The 22,811-nt window shown below is 57.9% G+C and overlaps 1 protein-coding gene and 1 long non-coding RNA gene across 3 annotated transcripts; one reads left to right on the forward strand and one right to left on the reverse strand.

Moving 5' to 3' along the window:
• Positions 1-1,573: 1,573 nt before the first annotated feature.
• Positions 1,574-11,858, reverse strand: LOC111775902 (uncharacterized). Its single transcript, XR_002811880.2, has 3 exons — positions 11,647-11,858; positions 3,553-3,694; positions 1,574-2,925 (listed from the first exon to the last, which is right to left on the reverse strand). It is a non-coding gene; the product is annotated as an uncharacterized lncRNA (long non-coding RNA).
• Positions 11,859-13,304: 1,446 nt separating this feature from the next.
• SLC39A13 (solute carrier family 39 member 13) lies at positions 13,305-21,365 on the forward strand. 2 transcript variants are annotated; one of them, XM_001491132.6, is made up of 10 exons: positions 13,305-13,447; positions 14,852-15,160; positions 17,261-17,374; positions 17,639-17,763; positions 18,163-18,267; positions 18,375-18,464; positions 19,236-19,286; positions 19,595-19,727; positions 19,910-20,009; positions 20,132-21,365. In XM_001491132.6, exons 2-10 carry the CDS (start codon positions 14,860-14,862, stop codon positions 20,205-20,207), a joined length of 1,095 nt encoding a protein of 364 aa, XP_001491182.1. In that variant the 5' UTR covers positions 13,305-13,447; positions 14,852-14,859; the 3' UTR covers positions 20,208-21,365. The 2 variants fall into 2 exon arrangements, with proteins under 2 accessions (XP_001491182.1, XP_005598155.1); XM_005598098.4 differs by having other exon boundaries at positions 13,307-13,447; positions 19,595-19,723.
• Positions 21,366-22,811: the final 1,446 nt, after the last annotated feature.

Raw genomic sequence — 22,811 nt, forward strand, 5'->3', positions numbered from 1 at the left:
TGGGCAGGGGCCATGTCCTAGCTTTAGAGACAGCTTGCACCCAGCATAGAGCTGGCACTGAGTACCTGCTCGGTGTTTGTGAAATCACAATTTCTCAGAAGAGGATTCTAAGGCTCAGAGAGGTTAATTTCAAATCAGCCAGCTGGCTGTGGCTGAGCGGGGCTCAGGCCAGAGCTCTTACCTCAGCTGCGACTTGGGAGGAGGGGCAGGGAGACCCTTCCCTCGGGGCAAGACAGGGGCACTGGGCACTGATGGCCTGGCCAGGGATGGCAACTGAGAACTCTGCTGTCCAAGGCCTCAAGCTTCAGGCCAGCCCTGCTTCTGCCTTTGTCACAGCCCTGGGAAACTTCTATCGTCCCAGGAGGGAGACTGAGGTATAAGATTGAGCAAGGAGCCGAGTCAGATGGAGAAAGAAGGGGCTTGAGTGTCAGGAGATCTCCAATCTCAATCCAGACACTTTCTAGCTGTGTGACCTCAGACATGTGGCTTCCCCTCTGAGCCTCAGTTTCCACTTTATGATGGAGATAATGGGATAGGCGTGCTCTGGGGACAGAAAGAACTGACTCATGTAACTGGGAGTCTCTGCACCGATGTGACCGACTTTGTCTATCAGTAGTAACGAGTATTAATGATGTCGTCTGTTGTCGCTCCTCGAAGCGGTCTCCCGCTGCAGCACTGTCCCATCTGCCAGCTCCAAAGCAGCATGTGCTGTGGTCTGGGCCCAGTGTCTGTCTGTCCCAGCTCAGTTCTGTACCACACGAGGGCCTGTGAGCCACCCCAGCCTGATGAGCGGGCTGAAACCCACTCAGAGAGCATGATGGCTGGGGCCTCCTGCCAGAAACACGCTCCCCGAAGGCCCCAGGTGCCCCAAGTCCCACCGCAGCCCTCCGACTCCTGGGCCCTGTGAAGGTTGAGGGCGCCCAGACAAGCTGTCCTAAGGCAGGGCCGGGTAGCCCCGGGGCGGCCATTGGTGTTGGAGCTTTTCCAAACACCAAGGGGAACTGAGAACTGTGGGAATGTGCCTTGGGCAGGCTGGGGTGGGCTGGGCCTGGGTGGGAGGGGGCTGCTCCAGGGAACCCAGACTGATGGGGTCCCGGGGGCGAAAAGGAGAAGGGGACCCGCAAGCCGGCGGCTGTGGAGTTGGGGGTCACTGCGAGGTGCCATCCGGTTGTCCAGAGAGAGCTGGCCGGGCAGTGGGAGGCTGGGGAGCTGTGTGGGGAAGGAAAGAGGAAGCCATGGGGAGAGGGGGATGGGGCTGCCGGGGATGGAGTGGGAGTGGGGGCTGTGGGGCTGGGGGCCTGGAGCCACTTCGGCCGCAGCTACTTCACTTCTCCCGGTTTCGGTTTGTAAATAGCTGCTGGCTCCGTGCAGGCGGGATGGGCCCTGCCCCTTCTGCGGCCTGTGTCCAGGGAGGCCCAGGTCTGAGCAGCTGCAGATGCTCAAGCCCTGGATTTGAGGACCCCAGGAGGTATCAAGTTGGCCTGGCCTTTGGTCTGGGCGGGCAAGTTCTGGTGGGCCCAGCTCTGGGCAGCCCCAACCTGTGGTCACTGAGGTAATGCAGCTGAGACAGAACTTGATGACTTGGCCACACTGGGCTTATTTATAACTGGGCCTCCGTGGGCAGAAGCAGCTGCTGGGCCGCCAACTCAGCACTTGGGCCGGCCCAGGGCACCAAGGCAGAGGACAGGATGGTGGGGGCCAGGCCGGCTAGATGGCCCCTCAGGCTGGGCCTCTGGTCTTGGGATCCCCATGCCTCCATGGCTGGAACCAGTCCTTGTGCTGTGATGGGCAGGCCTTGAGATGCCGGGGGAGCTACGTGTGGGGAGGGCATCTGAGAACCTTCTGGATCAAGGGGGTGGCTGAACTCAGTCATAGGACTGGTCACTTCCCAGGGGGCTTGGCCTTCCCGCAAAGAAACTCTTTCTCCAGAAGTCAGATACAGTCAGCAAACTCAACAAGAAGCGAAGTCATCTCCCCTCCCCTTCTTGCAATAGCAGCTTAAAAGCAAAACAAACACGTTCACGAAGAGGGTGAGCAGATTCCTAAGGCCTGGCCCTCACGGTGGAATCCAGACAACCGACAGACGGGGGAAGGAGCGGGGCCCTGCGAGGCCCCCCCCCAGCTCACCACATGGGCACCCATCTCCTTGGCGGACAGGAAGGGCTGGCCCTGCCCCCACCCTCCAAATGAGGGCTGTCAAACCCTTTCTTAAGGTTTGCAGGAATAAACAGTTTCCTAAAAATCTTTCTCCCTCTTTTGAATCCTTCTGGATCAACCTTGCCACCTCCCACTCTCTGACCGTCCCGTTGACACCCTGTCTCCCAGACTTGGTCCTGGTCTTCCCGCCTCCAAGCCTTGTTCCAGTCTATTCCCCGCCTGGTATGCCCTTTCCTTCCCCCCAGTCTCACCAGGTCCCCTCTCTGTCAGACCCACTCTGAGGGTCCCAACCTCCATGCTCAGTGTGTCCCCAAAGCTGAGTCTCTTGGGATGTACAAGTCAAGGGATGTCAGAATTGGGGCAGGAAGAGGTGAGAGATTTTAGATCATGGGTGCCAAGATCACTAAACAAAAGGGGAAACCAAGGCTTGGAGTGGGTCAGGGATGGCCAAAGGCACTCGGTGAGTGAAGGATGGAGCCGAGGCCGCATGGCCGGACTCCTGGCCTACAGCTCTCACCCCTAACCTCTGACCTCCTGGACCACCTGCTGGGCCTTGAGTGCCAGGCCCCGCCTGGTCCCTTCCTCTTGGAGAAGCTGTTGGGGATGGGAAGGATGGTGTGGGGGTAACTCAGGCCATCCTCTGCCCTAGTAGGGACGCGGGGTGGTGGGCCCGCTTGGGCCCCTCTGGGCAGGGTCGGGGCGCCCAGCCCGGAGCCGCCCGGGCTGCAGCTGCCCCTGTTTCCACATCGGCAGCAGCAAGTCCGGCGCCTGAGAAAACAGGAAGCGCCCAGTCACCACAGGAAGCCTGTGTGCGCAGCCTCCCCACCCCAGCCCATTGCAAAACGCCAACAGCCCCATCACCACAGGCACCACACAGCGGCAGCAGGAACGCTCCGGCCGCCCGGCTGCCGGGGAGCCGGACAGACAGACAGACGCCAGCCCTCGCCCGCCGGGCTAGGCCGCGGGGTGATGTCCACTCGTGGCCTTGAGGAGCCCCGGGGTCTTGAAGTCTGGGCCTCATGCCTTCCTCTGGGTTCTCAGCCCCATCCCCAGATGGGCCTGGGCCAGGCCTGCCTTGGCCATGGTTAAATCACAATATGGGGTCAGGGGTCACAGAGAAGCCAACTCTCTGAGCTGGTCATTGGCATTTGACTCTGCGCCTGGCCTTCAGACTCTGACAGGGCCCAATCCCCAAGCCTTACCGAGGCCGTTGGCTCAGAGCCTGCCACCCCCACTACCCCAAGGAGCCAGCTGCTGTCAAGTCCACACCTGCCACACCCTCTGCCCAGCCTCAGCCCTTCCTAACCGAGACTTTCTCAGCCCCTGGGGTCCTGCCCACGCTAGCCTTTGGGAGCCTGGGCCCCTCCTCATCCCACCCGGCCTGCCCCGACTCACCTCCCATTTCTGGCCCCCCTGGGCTCCACTCTCCGAAGGAGCTGGCAGTCCACTGAGGCCGAGGCCCGGTGCCTGGGGAGGCCTGTGCTCCTCCAGCCCCGCGGACAGCAAGGAAAAGAGAAGAGAGCAGAGCATTTCATGGCTATAATAAATCAAAGGGGGAAGTCGAAGCAGGAGAAATAAGAAACTTCCCTACCCTGGGCACAGGGACCTGCCAGGCAGCAGCCCCCAGTGCCCCGCAGCCTTCCCTTCCTCCTGCCTCCCTGGCTGGGGCCCAGATCGGGTGCCCTCTCCTCAGGCCTAGGCACCCCACCTGCCCAGAGACCCCCTTCTCACTGTGCACCCTGGGGCTAGGCACCTCTCGTCTCTGGGCCTCAGTTTCCTCCTAATGGGCACAGAACTCCCCAAGTCGTGTGCTGGTCTGTGGAGGTGGACGGTCAGGCTGCCCAGCAGAGAGGGCTGAAGGTATGGGGCCCCTCTAGACAAGCACCCTCAGGGGATGAAGAGAGGGCTGAGACATCCTGAGAATTCCTAGTGGGACAGTGGGGCAGAGATGGACAAACGTCTGTGAGAGGAGATGGGAGGGCGAGACAAGAGGCAGGAACACAGAGCGGAGGTGGGGAGAGGCCGAGACTCTGAGAACAGGCGGGGCCTGGACCTCAGCTCTGTGCCTGCGCTCGCTCGAGCTAGACCAAGGGGCTCAGGGCCTGGGGTCCAGGGCACGGGCACCGGAAGTATGCAGCCACGGGATGCACCATGAGCATCTTCCCGGAAAGTCCACTCAGGTGGAAACTGAGAACGGAAACTTTGTTTTTAATAAGGGGGAGAAAAGCCCACCTATTACAAAGAAGGTTACAAATCTGTACACATTTTTAAGATAAAATAAGGAATTTCAGAAATATTTTGGCTCGTTTGGGGGCCACTATGAGCCATGCCCCTAGACGCCCAGCAGATCTCCCTACAACCCCTCAGCCATCCTGGGGCATTGGAAGAGACACAAGATGCCTCTACTTGAACTCTCCTGAAACGGGGCGCTCACTCCCTACTCCAGGTTAGTAATTTGCTCAGTGTGAGCAAATTCTCCTCAGCCCGGCCCTGGGTGTCCCGGTGATGTTTCCTGGACGGCTGCCAGCCTGGAGCTCGGGGCTCTCGGGAGAGAGTGACAGGGCCCAGGATCCCTCTGAGCCTCCGAGATCACGCTGCTTCACTCACAACCTTGGCGGGCAGATAAGAAAGCGGCAGTGACTGTTGGAGTCCAGGCTGCAGAGCCAGACAGAGCTGACAACGTGTAGTGTGTGACCCTGACAAGAGATCTCACCTCTCTGAGCCTCAGTTTCCCTGTCTGGAAAATGCCTACCTTGAAAGTTTCCAGTGAGGGACAAAGGAGGTCATGGAATAAGGCCTCAGAGTGATGATGTGGCCAGCATCCCATGGGGGCCACAAATCCCATCTCCTCCCAGAAGCCCCCACTTCCTCCTTTCTTTCCCTTTCACCTGCCTGAGAACCTTCACTCCCTGGCCTTGCTCTAACCTGTCCTGATCTGGGCGAGTGCTGGAGCTGGGGTTCCCAGCTCTACCCCGAGGCACTCCCTCTCTGAGACAGAGACCCTGGAGGCCCTAACTCCTACGCTGGTAGGACTCCCCACTGCTGCTCACACGCCTCCCACCCTCACAAGACACCCCCTCCCATCCTCAGACAGCCACACTGCTTTAACAACTGCTGGCATTCATAAACCGGGCCCTCTACACACACAACAGCTTGTAATCCTCGTGGCTGCAAGTATTCGTATCCCCATTTCACGGATGAGGAAAGTGAGGCCCGGAGGCGAGGAGTGACTGGTGCAAGGTCAGCTGCCTCAAAAGGGCAGCTCTGAGATGAGAACTCAGTTCTCCTGGCCGCCAACCCAGTGGAAATCGTATGCAAACCACGAGGCGAAGCAGCACCTCTTCATCTAGAAAAAGACTTTGAGCCTTTTGGGGAGTCACTGCTGCCCAGCCCCGTGGTCCTGGCCTGTTCCCAGCTCCCCTGCTCTGTCCCTGCCACCACAGTCTCCTGGTCCAGGCTGTAGGATGTCAGAAGTGGAAACTTCCAGCCCCAGGTGCCCATGAGAGCAGAAAGAGTACAAAGTCCAGAAGGCGAGCCGTCTCATGAATCAAAAGCTCCCTTTGGCTCCGTGCCCCGGCCATGCACACCTAGCAGCGGCACTTAACTCCCTGGGGACACAGGCCAAGAGGGCAGCGTTCCCTGGTGGTTAGAACCAGGGTGTTGGTGCCAGACATTGACGGCTTTAAATTTCAGCTCTGCAACTGAGAGACCACCCCCCGGGGAAGTGACTCGAGCCTAATATGGAGAGGAAAATGCCTTTCCTGGCCTGGAGGATTCACAGAAGGGAAATTTGTTTCTAAAAGCCAAAGGCTCAGGCTTCTTCCTCATGCATGGTCTCATTTGACCCTAACAGCTCTGATGAGTAGGTACGATGACTGCTCCCATTTTATAGATGAAGAAACTGAGGTGACGGAGTCTTTCCAAGGTCCTACAGCCTTGCAGGGGCTTGAATCCAGTCCCACGTGACTCTAAGTCACAGGCACTTACTCTGCCCCAGGGAGGTCCTTCTTCCTTTTCTCCCAGGGATTGTTCCCTACCCCCCAGGGCCAGCGGGGAGGCCCTGAGTGGCAAGCTGAACCATGACTGGCTGGGACTGCAAGGATTGGCCCAGCTCAGCTGTGGCGCGGTTCCCAAATGCCTGATTGTCCTTATTGTTGGGTTGGACATGCAAAGGGTTTGGACCCGCAGCCCTGGGGCCTTGTCTACGCAGTTCCCCTGCCATAGTGTCTTGGGCCACCTTACCCTGGAGCCACTTTAGTGTATGACTGTCTCTTATAAGAGGGATGTAAGCCCTTCCAGGGGGCCTGTCGCGTGGGGTCAGGAAACAGAGAAGCTGGACTTGACTTTCTCACTTGCTTGGGGCCCTTCCAAGGCCCTGGGAGAGGCCTCAGCAGATTTGTATTTGTGACTTTGTCATCTTCTTCTTAAAGAGGGCCCCCAAATTATATAAGCATCAGGCTCCACATAAACCTAGCTCTGTCCCCTGTCCCCAGTTTGGGGGCAGTGGAAAGAGTTCCATCCCTCTTCCCACTTGCTTCGTGCTTGCTGGCTCTGTGGCTTTAGGCAAGACCCCCACTTTCCCATCTAGGCAATGGGAATGGAGTCTGGAGAGTTAGGCGGGTACAGCAGCGGCAATGAGAGGAGCTCATGATAACCCCATCCTTTCCAAGAGGCGCAGTCTCAGAGGGCTTCCACCAGCCTGCACTTGTTCCATCCCCAACAGTCCTGTGGGGTCCTGGAGACTCCCGCCCCCATCTTCCAGCCCAGACAAGTGAGGTTTGGACCGGAAGGAGCAGGCTGGAGCCCCATCCCCCACTGCTCCCTGGGGTCTCTGCCCACGATGCCGAGCCCCGGGTTGGGGGGAGGGGGTCGCCAGGACAAGGGGTGCGGGGGCAGCTCTGCGGAGGCCTGCGGAGGAGGCCGTCCCGCACTGTCTCACCGCAGACCCGACCTCGGCCCTTATCTGCTCCGGCAGCTTCCGCCCCCAGCCCAACCCCCGCCGCAGGCCTGGCCCCCGCCTCCGCCTCCGGAGGGGCAGGCCCGCGCGCCCCTCCCCCGCCGCCCCCAGGGAGCGCGCGAGCTGCTGCCCAGCGGAGCAGAGAGGGGCCCGGCCCCCCAGGTGAGGAGCCGGAAGTGATAAATAACTCCTGGGGCGGCGGGCACCGTCGCAGTGAGGCCTTCCCTGCCCCAGCGTGCCCATCCCAAACAGACAGGGGCTCCCCAAACTGGGCGGCCGCAGCCAAATCTGGGGGTAAGGCTGGGAGGGCAGAGGGGCCGGGTCCCTTAAAGCCCCAGGGGGCAGGAGGAGCAGTGAGGTCGGTCTACACGGGGCTCTGAGAGACACGAGACCCCACACACGTACGCACACGCACACTAACAACGCCGATGGGCGTCCCTCGCACAGGTGTGGAAGAGAAGAGAGAAGTGCAGACACCTTAGAGAAAGTGAAAAGCAAGCCACAAACTGGAGGAGAGTCTGCCTCGTACGACCAGCAAAGGATAAGCGTGAAAAATACACAAAGGACTTGCAAATCCATAGGGAAAAAAAAAACAGGAAACAAGTAATCCAACAGAGAAATAGATCAAAGACGTGAACGGGCGTTTCTACAGAAGAGGAAATGCATTTGTCCAATGACCACCTAAGGGATGCTCGAGGTCATTGGTGATGAGGGAAATGCAAATGAAGACCACAATGCGAGGCTATTTTACACCTTTTGAAGGGCACAAATTAACAAGCTTGACAGCACGTAGTGTTGGAAAGGAGGTGGAGCCACGGAATCTCCAGTGCATTGCTAGTCAGAGTGCAACTCATCCAGTGCATTGCTAGTCAGAGTGCAACTCGATATAACCACCCACGGGCAAAACAATCTGGCCTTATCTTATAAAGCTGAGGCACAGCCAATCCCCTCCAGGCTTAAAATCAAGAGGAACTTTGGCATGCGCTCCAAGAGACACGGACAAGAACGTTCAAAGCTGCACCGTTCTTCATAGCAAAGATCTAGAAGTAACCCAAGTGCCCAGTGAGAAGAGAATGGGTACATGAATTACAGTGGATGCGCTCATAACAGTGGCCCATCATTAGCAGTGCACGCAGGTGAACCTGTTTCACACAATATCCTGAATGAACCTTAGTACCATATCGCTGAGTGAAAAATCCAGGCCCAGAAGATGAATACTTACCCTTCCTGTGAAGTTCAAAACGAAGTCAAACCAAATCTCTACAAATAACAATGTTGGGTCCTTCCTTCTAATACTTTTGTTATTAAGAGATGACATGATTTCCCACCCCAGAGACTTAAAAGTATACTCAAGACTCAAGAGTAATACTGAGGGGGCTGGCCTCGTGGCCGAGGGGTTGAGTTAGCGCGCTCCGCTTCGGCAGACCAGGGTTTTGCCGTTCGGATCCTGGGCATGGACATGGCACCGTTCATCAGGCCATGCTGAGACGGTGTGCCACATAGCAGAGCCAGAAGAACCTACAACTAGAATATACAACTATGTACTGGGGGGCTTTGGGGAGAAGAAGAAGAAAAAAAAAGATTGGCAACAGATGTTAGCTCAGGTGCCAATCTTTAAAAAGAAAAAGAGTAATCCTGAGAAATTATGAGAACCAGTGAAAAAAGGTAGTTGGATTACCAGGTATCAAAGGAATACATAAAAACTATTTGCTGGAGGCCAGCCCAGTGGCGTAGTGGTTAAGTTTGCATGCTCCACCTCAGTGACCCAGGGTTCACGGGTTCGGATCCTGGGTGGGGACATACACACCAGTCACCAAGCCATGCTGTGGCAGAGTCCCATATACAAAGTGGAGAAGGATTGGCACAGATGTTAGCTCAGGGCCAATCTTCCTCACAAAAATAAAATAAAATAAAAATTATTTGCCTTCCTGCACACTATCAATAGGTCATTCAAAATGTAATGGGAAATATCCTGTTCAAAATATTCACAAAAATATGAAATACCTAGAAGTAAACTTATTAACTGTTATGCAGGGCCTATATGAAAACAATTGTAAAAATCACTGAATAATGTAAAAAAACCTGTAAACAGCTTTTTTCCCCTTATTTAAAAAAAAAGCCAAATCAAACAGACTATTGTCCAGGCATACTTATATATATGAGAAAACTCTTTCTTTTTTGAGGAAAATTAGCCCTGAGCTAACATCTGCTGCCAATCCTCCTCTTTATGCTGAGGAAAACTGGCCCTGAGCTCACATCCATGCCCATCTTCCTCTACTTTATATGTGGGACGCCTACCACAACATGGCTTGCCAAGTGGTGCCATGTCCGCACCCGGGATCTGAACCGGCGAACCCTGGGCCTCCAAAGTGGAACGTGTGAACTTAACCTCTGCACCACCGGGCCAGCCCCAGAAAACTCTTTATTTGGAAAAAAAAAAAAATGAAAAGGACTGATCATCGAAAAATTCAGGTTTCCCCAAGAAGGAGGCAGGGAAATGGGATGGGGGAGGGGTGACAAGTAAGCACATATATCATTAAACACATAAATTAAATAAAAAAGGGCCCTGCAGAGGCTCAGATGACAGTGCCTAATACACAAGGATTTCACCCTAATTTGCGCTTCTGAGGTAGGAGGGGGGAAAGGGAGACACTAAACTCATTTGGGCAGACTTTTCTTCAGGGTACAGGCAAGAGCTGGAAGCCCACAGTGGGTGGAGAGAGGCCTGTGTACACGGCAGACAGAGCTAAGGGTCCCAAAGACACACAATACCGAGGGCCTTCAGGCTGGACAAATCCAGGAGGCTTCAGGGAAGAGGTGGCCTTGTAAACGGGCTGGATTTCAATTGACAGAGATGGTGGAAGGGGAAGGCCATGCCGGGCCTGCCAGGGCTGGGGTGAGGGTTACAAACAGGGTTGGAAAGGCAGAGAGGCCAGACAGAAAGTAGTGAGGCTTGGGAGAAAGCACCCCAGAATCTCTGGAGGGAGCTAAGGCTGCTCTGGGAGGAATAACTGGAGAGAGGGTTAGGGGCAGAGGTCCGGAGGGCAGGGCTGGTTTGGAGGGGCCCCTGAGGCCTCTCTGCAGCTGTGACCTTGGGCAAGTTGCTCCCCGCCCTGGGGCTCAGATGCCTTTCTACGGTTGCTGCCTGCCTGCAGACCCCCACAGCAAGCCCCGAGAATAAGGAGGCCCACTCTCTCGAAGGCCACGCTCTGGAAGCAGAAGCAGCGCATATCCACCCCCAGTCCCCGACTCTAGCCCTGCCCTGCCGGAGAAGGGGCATGTCAGAGCACTGGCCACACCAGGCTTGCCGCCACCGCCCAGTCAGCAGGCCCAGGGGCAGTCCCACCTTCTGGAAATAAAAGGCTGAGGCCTGGTTGCTGAGGCCCCCAGTAAAAGTACCAGAGCCGGGAACAAAGTGTCAAAGTCAGACCCTGGGTAACCCAGTGAAGTCAGAGAAATGGGTCTGCCCTCTGGTCCCAGACCCCTCCCAGCCACTCAGAGCCAAGCAGTGTCCAGGCCCAGCCTGCCCTGCTGAAGCCTCTCTGCCCAGCATGGACAGCCAGGAGGTCCCTGAGGCCTCCAAACCGACTGATAAATGTGATGGAAAACACTCCTCTGTGCTCAGCAAGGAGAGGAGAAAGGACGGCCCCCACCCTGTGTCTTGAATTTATCTAGTCTTTTCACGGTTGTAACATTTTCTTTCTTTTTTTTTGAGGAAGATTAGCCCTGAGCTAACATCTGCTGCCAATCCTCCTCTTTTTGCTGAGGAAGACTGGCCCTGAGCTAACATCTGTGCCCATCTTCCTCTATTTTATATGTGGGACACCTACCACAGCATGGCTTGCCAAGTGATGCCGTGTCCACACCCGGGATCCAAACCAGCGAACCCCAGGCTGCCGAAGTGGAACTGCGAACTTAACCGCTGCACCACTGGGCCGACCTGCGACATTTTCTTTATACCCATGCATCCACATAATAAATAATAATAATATCTAACCCTTAAGCAGAACTTCCCATGTGCCAGGCATAGTTCTACGTGCTTTGTGTGTATTCGTTCATTTAATCCTCAGAACAATCCAGTACAGTCATCCATTTTATAGGTGAGGAAACTGAGGCATAGAGAGTTAACTAATTTGCCCCAGGAAGTCTGGTACCAGAATCTGGCGGTCTTAACCATCAAGCTAGGAGGCCATCCTATATATATAAATTTTTACATAATTGCACAAATGTGATCATATATATGTTGAAACGTCTTTTTAAATTTTTCTTTTATATTTGTCCTCCCCCCACCATGGAGTCCACGTCCTCACCCTAATGTGTGATCTTCTGTATTTTTTATTTGCTCACAATTACACATGGACTTATATATATGGGCATCTATAATCACATGTACATATACAAGGTTCCTTTTTGTCAATATTTTAAAATAGTGAATCATCTTAAATATTATCCTATCTCTGTTTTCTCACTCGTCTATACCTGGAAGCCCCTGGCAGATCTAATTCACTGTTTTTAACAGCCGTATGTGGTACCTTGCGTGGAACACACCCACCGCGTCTTTCCACCTGGCCCTCCCTGCTGATGGTCATCTTCTCAAGTCCCATCACACCCGCAATGCGCTTGTTGCTTTAATCCCTTAGGGAGTCTGACCATGAAAATTCTAGGCCAGGTGAGAGGAAAGGGCAGTAAGAAGGCAGCGAGTGGCATTTTTGACTGAGTCTTGCCTACCCCCTTGCTGGTGGCCAGCAGCCCTCAGTCCCCAGAGGCAGGAATGCTGACTGTGTTATTGTGAAATCATTTGTATATTGTGAAGTGCTTTGCATATGATGAGTGATTTGCATATAGCAGGGGGAGGGGCATCTTAGAGATCCCAGAGCAGCATCCCTGAGTGCTGAGTGTCTTCCTCCCTTTGCAAAGAAACCAACCCCAGGTCTTCCACTTCAGAACTCAGGATGGGGCACTGGAAGGCATCCTGGCAGACCTATGGCTCTGGTGGAGCGAGGCAGACAAGGGCCTTTCAGAGGAAAGCTGATCCCACCTGGAAGGAGCTGGGGCTCTAGCAAGGGCAGACACTGGAGCGTGAAGTGGAACAGGGCACCGGGTGCAGCATGAGAACCGAGCGTGCCCTCAGAGGCCCCAGTGCTGGAGGGCAAGACAGGACAGATGAAGGGAGCTACCAGGGAGGCAGGTGCGGGTCAGGGGCTTGGAGACCCCCACTCCTTCACAATCTCTGCCCATGTGAATACCCATGTGCCCCTTCCTGAATATCGTACTGTTCTGGCTGATTCCTAGAGAAGGATGCAAAGTGGACACGAGAGCCAGACTCCCACTGCCCTATTAGTGAGCGGCTATCACATGCTCTGGGTTCAGGGACATCCAGGTTTGAATCCCGGCTCTGCCATCGGTGCCACTGTGTGATTGCGGGCTAACAGTACCCACCTCAATGGGACAGACTGAGGACTCAGTGCGATAATGCCAGCAGAGTGAATGGCACGTGATAGGCGTTCAGTAAATTGCAGTGATAATGATAATGCTGTTGTTTGCTGCCCTGGTCTGAGCTGAGGGAAGCACAGAGCCCTTCCTCCTCCAGGTCTGGAGTTCTGAGCAGCACTGTCACCCATGCATTGGACCCCAAAGGGTTACAAGTCCTGGAGACAAAGGCCTGAGGTTCCCAGTGAAAAACCAAAGCATAAAAATAATTCGATGAGTAAGAATAAAATTCCCTCTTCTGAGGTTCCCGGGGCTAGGCCCCTCCCTGCGGCAGGCACTTCCCCTTTCCCTTGTTCATGGAGGAGCCAGGCACGGCTGACTCAGAGCAGGAGCGCCGCAGCCATGCTCCACCCGAACCCCGGCCCGGCTCGGCCCAGGGCGGCGCTGTCCGGCAGCCGAGCGCGCCCCCGCGCGGCCGCGGGCGGCACTGCAGCCCGAGACGGGAAGCGGCGGCCGGACCCGCAGGCCCAGCCACCCGGCCGCTAGCGGTCCCTGCGCGGCCGCCGCCTCCGCCCTGCCCAGCCCGGCTGAGCGCGGTGCCCGCCGGGCTCCCACTTCCGCCCGGCCCTCCGCGCCGCCCCGAGGCCGGCCCGAGCGGAAGTGCGCCCGCCGCCCGGGTCCCCCATGGCCGGGAGGCGGAAGCGCGCCCCGACCGCCGCTCCGCCAGGCCCCGCGACGCGCGGCGTCGAGGGTTCCGGGCAGGTCCCGTGTGACGTGGCCGCGCGCCGGGGGCGGCTCCGGGCCGGGGGCCGGCGGCCGAGCCGGGCGGGGCCGAGCCGGGGCGGGGCGGCGCAGCAGCTGGATGGCCGGGGCCGCCCGGAGCGTCGCCGCTGCCGCCGCACGGTGAGTGACCGCCGACCCTCGGGGCCGATCCCCCAGCCCCGGCCCGGCTTGTCCCAATAGGACCTGGGCCTCTCGCCCCAGCCCCGAGTTCAACTTCCCCGGGCGGTCCTTCCCTCCTGTCGCCCCCCGTCCGTCCCCATCTCCCCCTCGCGCTCACCCTCCGCGGCCGGCTCGCTCTGGCTTTCCTTCTTGCTTTCTCCTTTCCCTCTCCCCTCTGACTCCCTCGGTCCCCTTTTCCCCTATCCCAGACCTGTGGTCCCCTCCCCTCTGCGTGACCCCCCTCGGCCCCCAAGTCCGGCCCGGCCCACTCCTGCTGTTGGTCCCCAGTAAGCCTAGCTGGTTCATCGGGGTCTCCCGTGAAGGCCTGGAGAGCCGAGACGTGAGCATCCTTTCCAGTCCCGCCCACCTCCATGCACAGATGAGGAAACTGAGGCAGGGACGTCCCTGCTCAAGGTCACAGCCAGCGTGAGGCAGGGCAGACCACATTTCAACCTCATGCCAGAGTTTCCAGATTGAACTTCTCTCTGGGTTGATTCACATCCTGGTCCTGTGCTCTGCCATCTGCGTTCATCCCTGCTGCCTGGAGCTCCAGGCCTCCCCCAGCAGAAGGAGGGTCCTCTGCGCCTCTTCCCTGCCAGGCTCGTTCACCAGCTCTAGCAAGCTCCTCATCTTCCCAGCCGTGTGAGGGAGGCAAGAGTTGTCTTCATCCTCCAGAGGAGGAAACCGAGGCTCAGAGAGGGGGCTTCAGGGACTGGCCCTCAGTCAAACAGCTGTCAGTGCAGGGCACCAAGTTAATGGCAGGGCTCCAAGCCTGTGCGCTGTGCATCTGTTATGAGGCAGCTCCTAAGGAGGGGTCCTTTCTCTTCAGTACCATGGCCTGTCCATGCCCCAGGGACATTGGGTTCATTTCCTAGGAAGAAGCCCTGATGACCCCATCCTAGCTCAGTGACTTGATTTCCACACCTGCACCTCCTAATGTCACCCCATCAAGCTAGACGGGGCCGGCCTGAATCCCTGGGGTGTCCTCACAGGGGCACATCTTGGCAGCAAAGCCTCCCCTGGCAGCCAGAGACACCCGGCTGGGCTGGGCCTGCCGGTGGCTTAGGGGAACCCAGCCAGCGCCTCATCCTGTCATTAAGGAAAGTTTAGCCTCAGGCGGACATGCTGACACACAGTCTGGAGCCGTCTCAGAAGGAAAAAATGTGTGGTCCTTGGGAGTAGGACGTGGAGGAAGAGAGCCCCTTTGGTCTGTGTACCCGCCGTTCAGATTCTCAGAGGCCCTGGGCAAGGCAAGCAGGGGGGCAGATGCCGTGGCCAGTTGTCGGGGGAGAGCTAAATGCCACGTTTCCTAAGCAGGTGTGCGGCCAAGGGTGGCAGCTCACGTAAGTGGCCTTTGTTTTTCAGCACGTGGTATGTCTGGATGTCCCTGTCCTGGTTGTGGCATGGCGGGCCAAAGGCTCCTCTTCCTCACTGCCCTTGCCCTGGAGCTCCTGGGGGGTGCTGGGGGTTCCCAGCAGGCCCTCCGGAATCGGGGGGCTGCAGCAGCCTGTCGCCTGGATAACAAGGAAAGCGAGTCCTGGGGGGCCCTGCTGAGCGGGGAGAGGCTGGACACTTGGATCTGCTCCCTTCTGGGCTCACTCATGGTGGGGCTCAGCGGGGTCTTCCCACTGCTCGTCATTCCCCTGGAAATGGGGACCACTCTGCGCTCAGAAGGTGGGTGACCCTCCACTGGCGCCCAGGGGCAGCCAGCAGGGCTGGAGATGTGGTCCTGCTCTTCCCAGGAGAGCTGGCTCTCACGTCCCTGATTCCAGAGTGTCTGAGGTGGCAGGCGGGCATGAAATACAATTTCTCCCCTGGGGCCTGTGAGACCAGGATGCGCCACGATTATTTGTTTGTTCATTCATTCATGCGTTCGTTCATTTATCCTGAAAGAATAAAAGTCAGCCAGTGTTCCCCGAGAAGCAGTATAGATACTGCTTGGAAATAGGGATATTGGAAATAGGGAAATAGGAAATACTGGTTGGAAATAGGGAGGCCAGGCCACCTGGGTTCTGCCACTTACCAGCTAGTGGCATTGGGCAAGTTGCTTCCCGCCGCCTCAGGCTCCCCATCTTAAAAATGGGGTAATAATAGGATCTGCCTCACAGCTATAATTGTGAAGATTAAATGAACTGATATCAGTAGAGCATTTGGAAGACAGCCTGGTGCAGGAGAAAGGCAGCCTGCTCGCGGCCCGTGGGCTGGGTGCCGGGCTGCGTACCGGGATGCAGCAGCGAGCAAACCAGTGCATCTCCCTTCAGTCTTTGCTCAGAGTGCAAAAGAGCTCTCAAACTAAGAGCTCTGGGTCAGCCTTATCTGGGATACACGAGAGGCTGGGGCAGGCCTGCCTCCGGAGAGGGGCTCAGGGAGGGGGCGCTGGCGTGGGCACAGCTTTTCCTTGGCTCCTCTTTGGATCAGGCGCATGTGCTGTCTATCCACAAATGACATGTTGTAATGAAAAATACAAGATCAGATGGGGAGCTGCTAAAAACGCAGGTGCCTATCCCCCGCCCGCCCGAGAGGATGACATAGTGGGTCTGGACCGGGGCCCCAGGAATCTTTGCAATGAGTGCGGCAGGGGCTTGTCCTGCCCTCCAGGCTCAGGAACTGTTCATTCAGCAGATGGTTATGCACACAGCCGTGCCAGGCCCTGGGCTGAGGGCTGGCACCGCAGCTGTGAACACAGCCCTCGTGGGGCCCCGCTGTCATGCCTGTGCATCGGCTCAGCCCCTTGGATAGCGTCCCTTCAAGGTCAACATAGGGAGGACTTGGATTCCAGGCATCCCTCGCTTTATTGCGCTTCCCAGGTACTGCATTTTTCACAATACGCTCCACCAGCAGAAAGATGGTGACTCGCTGAAGGCTTAGAGGATGGTTAGCATTTTTTAGCCATAGTGTATATTTTAATTAAAGTATGTACATTGCTTTTTAGATATAATGTTATTGCACACCTAATAGCATAGCGTAGATATCTTTTATATGCACTGGGAAACTAAGAAATTCATGTGAGTCACTTTATTGAGACGTTTGCTTTGTTGCGGTGGTCTGGAACCGAACCCGCAATATCTCCGAGGTATGCCTGTATTAGCCCCATTTTAAAAACGAGGAAGCACAAGCACAGAGAGGTTCTTTGACCAGCCCAAAGTCACGTAGTCTGGAAACAGTAGCTTCTCCTGGAATCCCATCCCACCGCTAGGCTGCCACTGTCCCCTGGGCCTCAGTTTCTCTATGAAACCAAGGGTCTGGGCATAGCCCCCTGAGGGCACTTCCAACTCTGGATGCTGCGAGTCTTCAAAAGTCCCCCAATCTCTGCCACTTTTGTGAGAGTAACAGTGGCTGAGAAGAGAAAAATTCCCATTTAATGAGCCCTTGCTGTGCGTATTGTGGCTCAATCCCCTCAAGATCCCTATCAGATAGATCCAGTTATCCCCGGTTCACAGCTGGGGAACAGTCCCAGAAGCCATATGCCCACGGTCTCCAGCTGGTGGGTTGGGAAGCTGGGGCCTGTCCGGCTCCCAAGCCCAGTCTCTTAACCATGAAGCCATCGTGGCTTCCCCAGTTGTCCAGCAGGTCATGGGGCGTCCCTGCCAAGCACCCGGCCCTTGCTGGGCCTGGGAGTGGGGGACCCAGGAAGGGCAGCAGCCGAGGTCCCGCCTTCTGGAGGCTGGGAGTCTGGTTGGGACAATACGAAGAGCCCAGTCAGCTGGGTGGGGCGGAGGTCAGGCCGGGGCCTTTGGTGGGTCCGCCCCCAGGCCCCGCTTCTCTGCCTTGCAGCGGGGGCCCGGCGCCTGAAGCAGCTGCTCAGCTTTGCCTTGGGAGGCCTCTTGGGCAATGTGTTTCTCCACCTGCTGCCTGAGGCGTGGGCCTACACGTGCAGCGCCAGCCCTGGTGAGTGAGGCCGCAGGCTGAGGGCAGGAGGGAGGGGGTGGGTCCCCATGCGTTGGCCTAGGCCCTGCCACAGTGACTGGAGAGGGGTTCTGGGCATCTGGCCGGGAACTTGTCCTGGTCCCAGCACCGTAGCCCTTCTGGGAGTCTCTGGGGCCCAGCTGTTTCCCCAGCCAGTTCTGGACCCCTGTCGTGTCACTGGCCTGGATTAGGTCCCCCCTTCCATGGTCCTGGCTTGGCCTGGCCTGTCAGTGCTGCCCCCTGCAGGTGGTGAGGGGCAGAGCCTGCAGCAGCAACAGCAACTGGGGCTGTGGGTCATTGCTGGCTTCCTGACCTTCCTGGTATTGGAGAAGATGTTCTTGGACAGCAAGGAGAAGGAGGGGACCAGCCAGGTGAGCCCCAAACCCCAGGGCCTGGACCCATCAGCCTCTGTTTTGTGGTAACACCAGGGCCTGGAGACCCAGATTCTGACTTGAGCTCTGAAAAGAGGGTCTCTTGGCCCTTTCCTGGGAGCTCTGGGAGGCTGGGCCAACTTATTTGGAAGGATCTGGAGAGTGACAGCATCAGCTCCTGCCGCAGCTTGTTCTCATAGACTGAGGGGGACAGCAGTGTCGGGGGAGGAGGAGGGTTTGTTGAGTCTGGGGGCACCTGGCTGATTGAGCGGCAGAGAAGTCTAGCCAGATGAAAGGGGTGTTCCCTGTCTCTTGTTTCTCCATCTCCCGGTCCCCTTCGGTGTCACCCTGGCTGAGTCGGGAGTGTCTAATGTCACCTCTCCCTCCTCCTGGCCCTAGGCCCCCAGCAAAGACCCCGCTGCTGCTGCTGCTCTCAATGGAGGCCGCTACCTGGCCCAGCCGGCTGCAGAGCCTGGCCTGAGCGCCATGGTCCGAAGCATCAAAGTGAGTGGCCCGCTCAGCGTCCCCTCCTGTAGCCACCCCAGCCCGAGCGGCCAGCCTGGCTCAGCCCTGCAGCCTGGCTCAGCCCGCCTTTCTCGCCCCCCTCCCAGGTCAGTGGCTATCTCAATTTGCTGGCCAACACCATAGATAACTTCACTCACGGGCTGGCTGTGGCTGCCAGCTTCCTAGTGAGCAAGAAGGTGAGTAGGGGTGGGGCAGGTGGGCCCCAGGCACTGCTGATGGGAATGATGGTGCCTGTGTTGACCAGTTGGCTCTACCTCCAAAATAGGTCTCCAATCTATCTCCTTCTCGCTCCCTCCACCACCAACACTCTCCTCCAAGCCCCCAGGACTCCCTGTTGCTCTCCTGGATGCAGCCTTCTTTTGTCCTGAGCCCGTGGTCTGATCTCCTTGCTGCAAACACTCCTTGTTGGGATCACATGCCTCTGCCAGGCTCCTAGGCTTAGCCGCTGTCTGCTTCTAGATGCTTCTCCCCCTCCTCCCCTCTGCGCTCTGGCCTCAGTGGTCTGGCCCAGCTCTTTCCCCTCCCGGCCTCCACCGCACACCATTCCATCTGCCTGGAATTTCTTCCTCCCACCCTGAACCGCTGGCTCCTCGTCCTGCAGGCCTCGGCTCCCTGCACTTCCTCAGAGAGGCCTTTGCTTGCTGACCCCTCCTCTAAATTAGGGCCCCATTACTCAGGTCCCGCGGCACCCAGTTCATCCTTTCGCCCAGCACCTGTCACTGTGTGCTCACACAGTTCTCTGTGTGTTTATTCCATCCTTGCCTCTCCCGTCCAGACTGTTAGCTTCATGAAGGCAGGTTCCTTGTCTGTTTTATTCGCTGCTGTATTTCTAGTCGCCAAACGGTGTCCAGCCAGAGCACTCAGAGCAGAGTAAATTTTTGTAGAATGAGCGGACAAGTGGGTGCCCTGGCCCTCGGCACAGACCCCACCAACTCCCCTCCCTGCAGATCGGGCTCCTGACCACCATGGCCATCCTCCTGCATGAGATCCCCCATGAGGTTAGTGCCAGAGGTTTCCATGATCGGTAAGGTGGGCACGGAGCCGGGGGGAGGGCTTTGGGGTGGGACTGCCCACCAGTGGCAGGCTCGGGGGCTGGACTTTGGGGGCCTGGAGCTGCTCAGCCCACCAGGCTGTAGCCAGCCTCTCAGCTGTGCTCCAGCTTCCTCGGGACTGGGGTCCCAGCCAAGGGGATGCGGGCTGGGGGTCCCAGCGGCAGGGCTGGTGCCGGGGCTTGGTGTCCGTACCTGAGACACTCAGGGGTCTGGCCCCACTGGGGCCCAGAGTGATTGTCTGGACCTCCCCTCAGGTGGGCGACTTTGCCATCCTGCTCCGGGCCGGCTTTGACCGATGGAGCGCAGCCAAGCTGCAGCTCTCGACGGCACTGGGGGGCCTGCTGGGTGCCTGCTTCGCCATCTGTACGCAGTCCCCCAAGGGAGTAGGTACGGGCGTGGCGGGTGGTGGAGGCAGGTGGCGGTCAGCAGAGGGGCCCAGCACCAGAGGGCACAGCCGCCCTGCCCTGGTATCCAGGCTGGGTTCCGCCCTGTCTACCCTGTGGGAGGGGGTGCAGTTCACATGGCTCCCCTGGGCTCCCAGCCAGTCGGACCTCCTCCCCCCACCGCAGAGGAGACCGTGGCCTGGATCCTGCCCTTCACCTCTGGTGGCTTTCTCTACATCGCCCTGGTGAACGTGCTACCTGACCTCTTGGAGGAAGACGACCCGTGGTGAGAGGCCCACTGGGACTGTCACTCGCAGAGCCCTTAGGGGCTCATGGGGGAGGATCTTTTGGCCTCTGCCCTCTCCCCCTCAGGCAGCGCCACCCGCTGAGCCCCCACCCCTCCCACAGGCGCTCCCTGCAGCAGGTGCTTCTGCTCTGCACGGGCATCGTGGTGATGGTGCTGTTCTCCATCTTCATTGAGTAACCATTCCTGACGCCCCACCCCCCGCAGCAATAAGAGACTTGGATTCACTCTGTGATGGTGTGTGAGGCAGAGAGGGCGCGTGCCCGTGAGTGAGCCAGCCTCCGACCAGAGGATGATGTGCGTGTGTGTGTGTGTGTGTGTTTGTGTGTGTGGTGTGCCCATGTGACCAGAGGTGTGTGCGAGACCGACACTGTGATCCCTTGGGCGTTGGGCCCAGGACCCCAGGCCCGCGCCTACCCCCAGCCATGCGGTGGTCTTCTCTCCTCCCACCCTGTCATCTTGCACCTCCCCGAGTGAGCAGTGAGGAACAGCATTGGTCCCGAGCAGAGGTCTCTTCCCACCGGGACCCCAAGAGGAGTGAGAGCAGCCCAGGGAGCCCAGGGCTGCGGGGAGCCTGCTGGGGCCTCATGCTCCCTGGCCTGAGGGAGCAACCCCCTCTGCGCGTGCTCCCAGCCCTGGGCAGCCAGGGACCGAGGCTGGGGTGCCTTCTCTGCCCTTCCTTCACCAGCTCTAAGGCCAAAGAAAGGACAGGCAGGTGCTTGTGGAGCCCCCTGCCCCGCTCAGCACTGACAGCCCTACCCCTCCAGCCTGGAGCCAGGAGATGCTTCCAAAGACCTTTTCTTCAGGGCTGCCTGCCCGGGGCCAGCTCCTGTTCCCCCAGTGAATGCTCCCTGGCAGCGCCAGCAACTCTTGCCACCTCCAGCTGCCAAACAGCAGCCTGCAGGGCAGCAAGCAGCCCCGGGGCCAGAGAGGCCTCCCAGTCCAGCTCAGGGATGCGTGTACCAGCACAGGGCCCAGGCAGCTGCTCTGGGGGTAGGGAGAGCAAGCCCTGGCTGCCTCCCCCTGCTCGGGCCCCTTTTCCTGTCCCACTGCGGTGGGGGTAAGGTGGGGGTGGTGAGGGCTCCACGTTGTCAGCACTCAGGAATGTGCTCTGGGAGAATGCTGAAGCCATAATCCCCAGCTATTTCCCTTGGCTGACGCCCAGGTACTCAGCTGGCCCACTCCACCGCCAGACTCCAGCCCTGCTGCTTGGCCATGGGCGTTGAGAAGTGGCCATCAACGGGGTCTGAATGGTTTTACAGCAGTTTTGCTGTGGTTCCATTTGTATCTGTAAATACCTGTTCTGTAGATGAGATGCAAATAAATATTATATGCAAACTGGCTGGCTCTGTACTGCACACCAGAGGCCACGGTCTAAGTGGGGCTTTCCTCGGCACCCCACGCCCCAGCCAGGCCGGCTGCTTGTGTGGGCCAGCTCCTGCTGGCCACCCTGTGCATCTGCACGGGCATCCCCTCCTTCCAGCCCTTCTGCTTCACACTCCTCTCTGAAGTTACCTGGCGGTGCTTCTCGGAACTGTGGCATTTTGTTTCTCCCGCCTGTTCTGTCGTTAGCTTTCTCTCCCCGTAAAACAAGCCTGGCACCATGCCATCACAGCCCACGTCACCCCAAGGGTGGGGTCCCGATTTTATAGACCTGTGAGCCAAGGGATTTTTCCTGGCCTGCCCCGCCCCCCGAGTAATTTAACCAAGGAAGGGAGCACCATCCCTAAAGTCATCTCCAGGTTTGGCCTCAATGAAATTATTTTTCATTAAAAAGAAAAAATACGAGATCCTTATTCTGCACCACATCCCCTCCCCTCCCCTCTGAAGGCGCTGTGTAAAGACAGCCTCAAGCACCAGGGGCGCTGCCATCCTGCAGTGCTATTAGGAAAAAGCGGAAGGGGCCGTGGAGTCGCACTGCTCTCCAAGCCAGCAAGGACAACTCTCAGTGGCCTGTTGGCAGAGAGCAGCACGCCCGCCCCCCTCACGGAGTCTGGTGCCCGGGCTGTGAGGCCCAAATCAGTGGCATCCTCAGCTGGGGCTGCCTGGCTCTCAGTATCTTATCAGCAAAAAGGGATCTGCTTCCCTCGTCGTGACATACGCAGGACCTGGGGGTCCAGGCCTCTAAGAACACAGAAGGGACCCTGGGCTGTCTCGCCAGCTCCTGGCTGAGCCCCTGCTGGGTAGCACACGTGGTCGTGGTACTCAGCCCTCTGAGGGAGGGGCTGGGGCCCACTTAGGAGGAAGCCAGGGTGGGAAGTGAAGGTGGTGCCTGCAGGTTCACTCAGGTGCCCTGACCAGGGGAATGCCCTGACTGGTTAGAAGAGGGAACCGAAATGCAGGAGGCAAGCTGGTTGAGCCCGGGGCAGGGGACAGAACCAGGGCCCTTCAGAGGCTGTGCTGGGGGTTCCTTCGGCAGAGACTGGGGAGTCAACGGGATCACCAAGGAGAGCACGATGGGGGCACACCTTGGACGGCCAGCCTGGAGGTGGTGGGACTAGCGGAGGGAATGAGGAGACGGAGCTGAGCCCTCCAAACAGGCCACCTTGGGGACAAAGAGGGTGTAGGGCCTTTTGCCAGAAGGCAAGTGAGAGCTGAAGGAGAGTCCCCGGGCTGGTTCCTGGAAAGGCCATTCAGGGGCAGCAGCACGCGGAGGGCAGACAGGTTTTCCTCTCAGCCTTGGGTTTGAATCCCAGCTACGCACCAAAGGTGGTGCAATCATGGCCCAGGTGTTTAAACGCATCTACAAAGTGAGGCTGCCCCACTGGCGGTTACTGAGCTAAC

This window comes from Equus caballus, chromosome 12, assembly GCF_041296265.1.
Source record: "Equus caballus isolate H_3958 breed thoroughbred chromosome 12, TB-T2T, whole genome shotgun sequence".
Classification (NCBI taxonomy): Eukaryota; Metazoa; Chordata; class Mammalia; order Perissodactyla; family Equidae; genus Equus; species Equus caballus.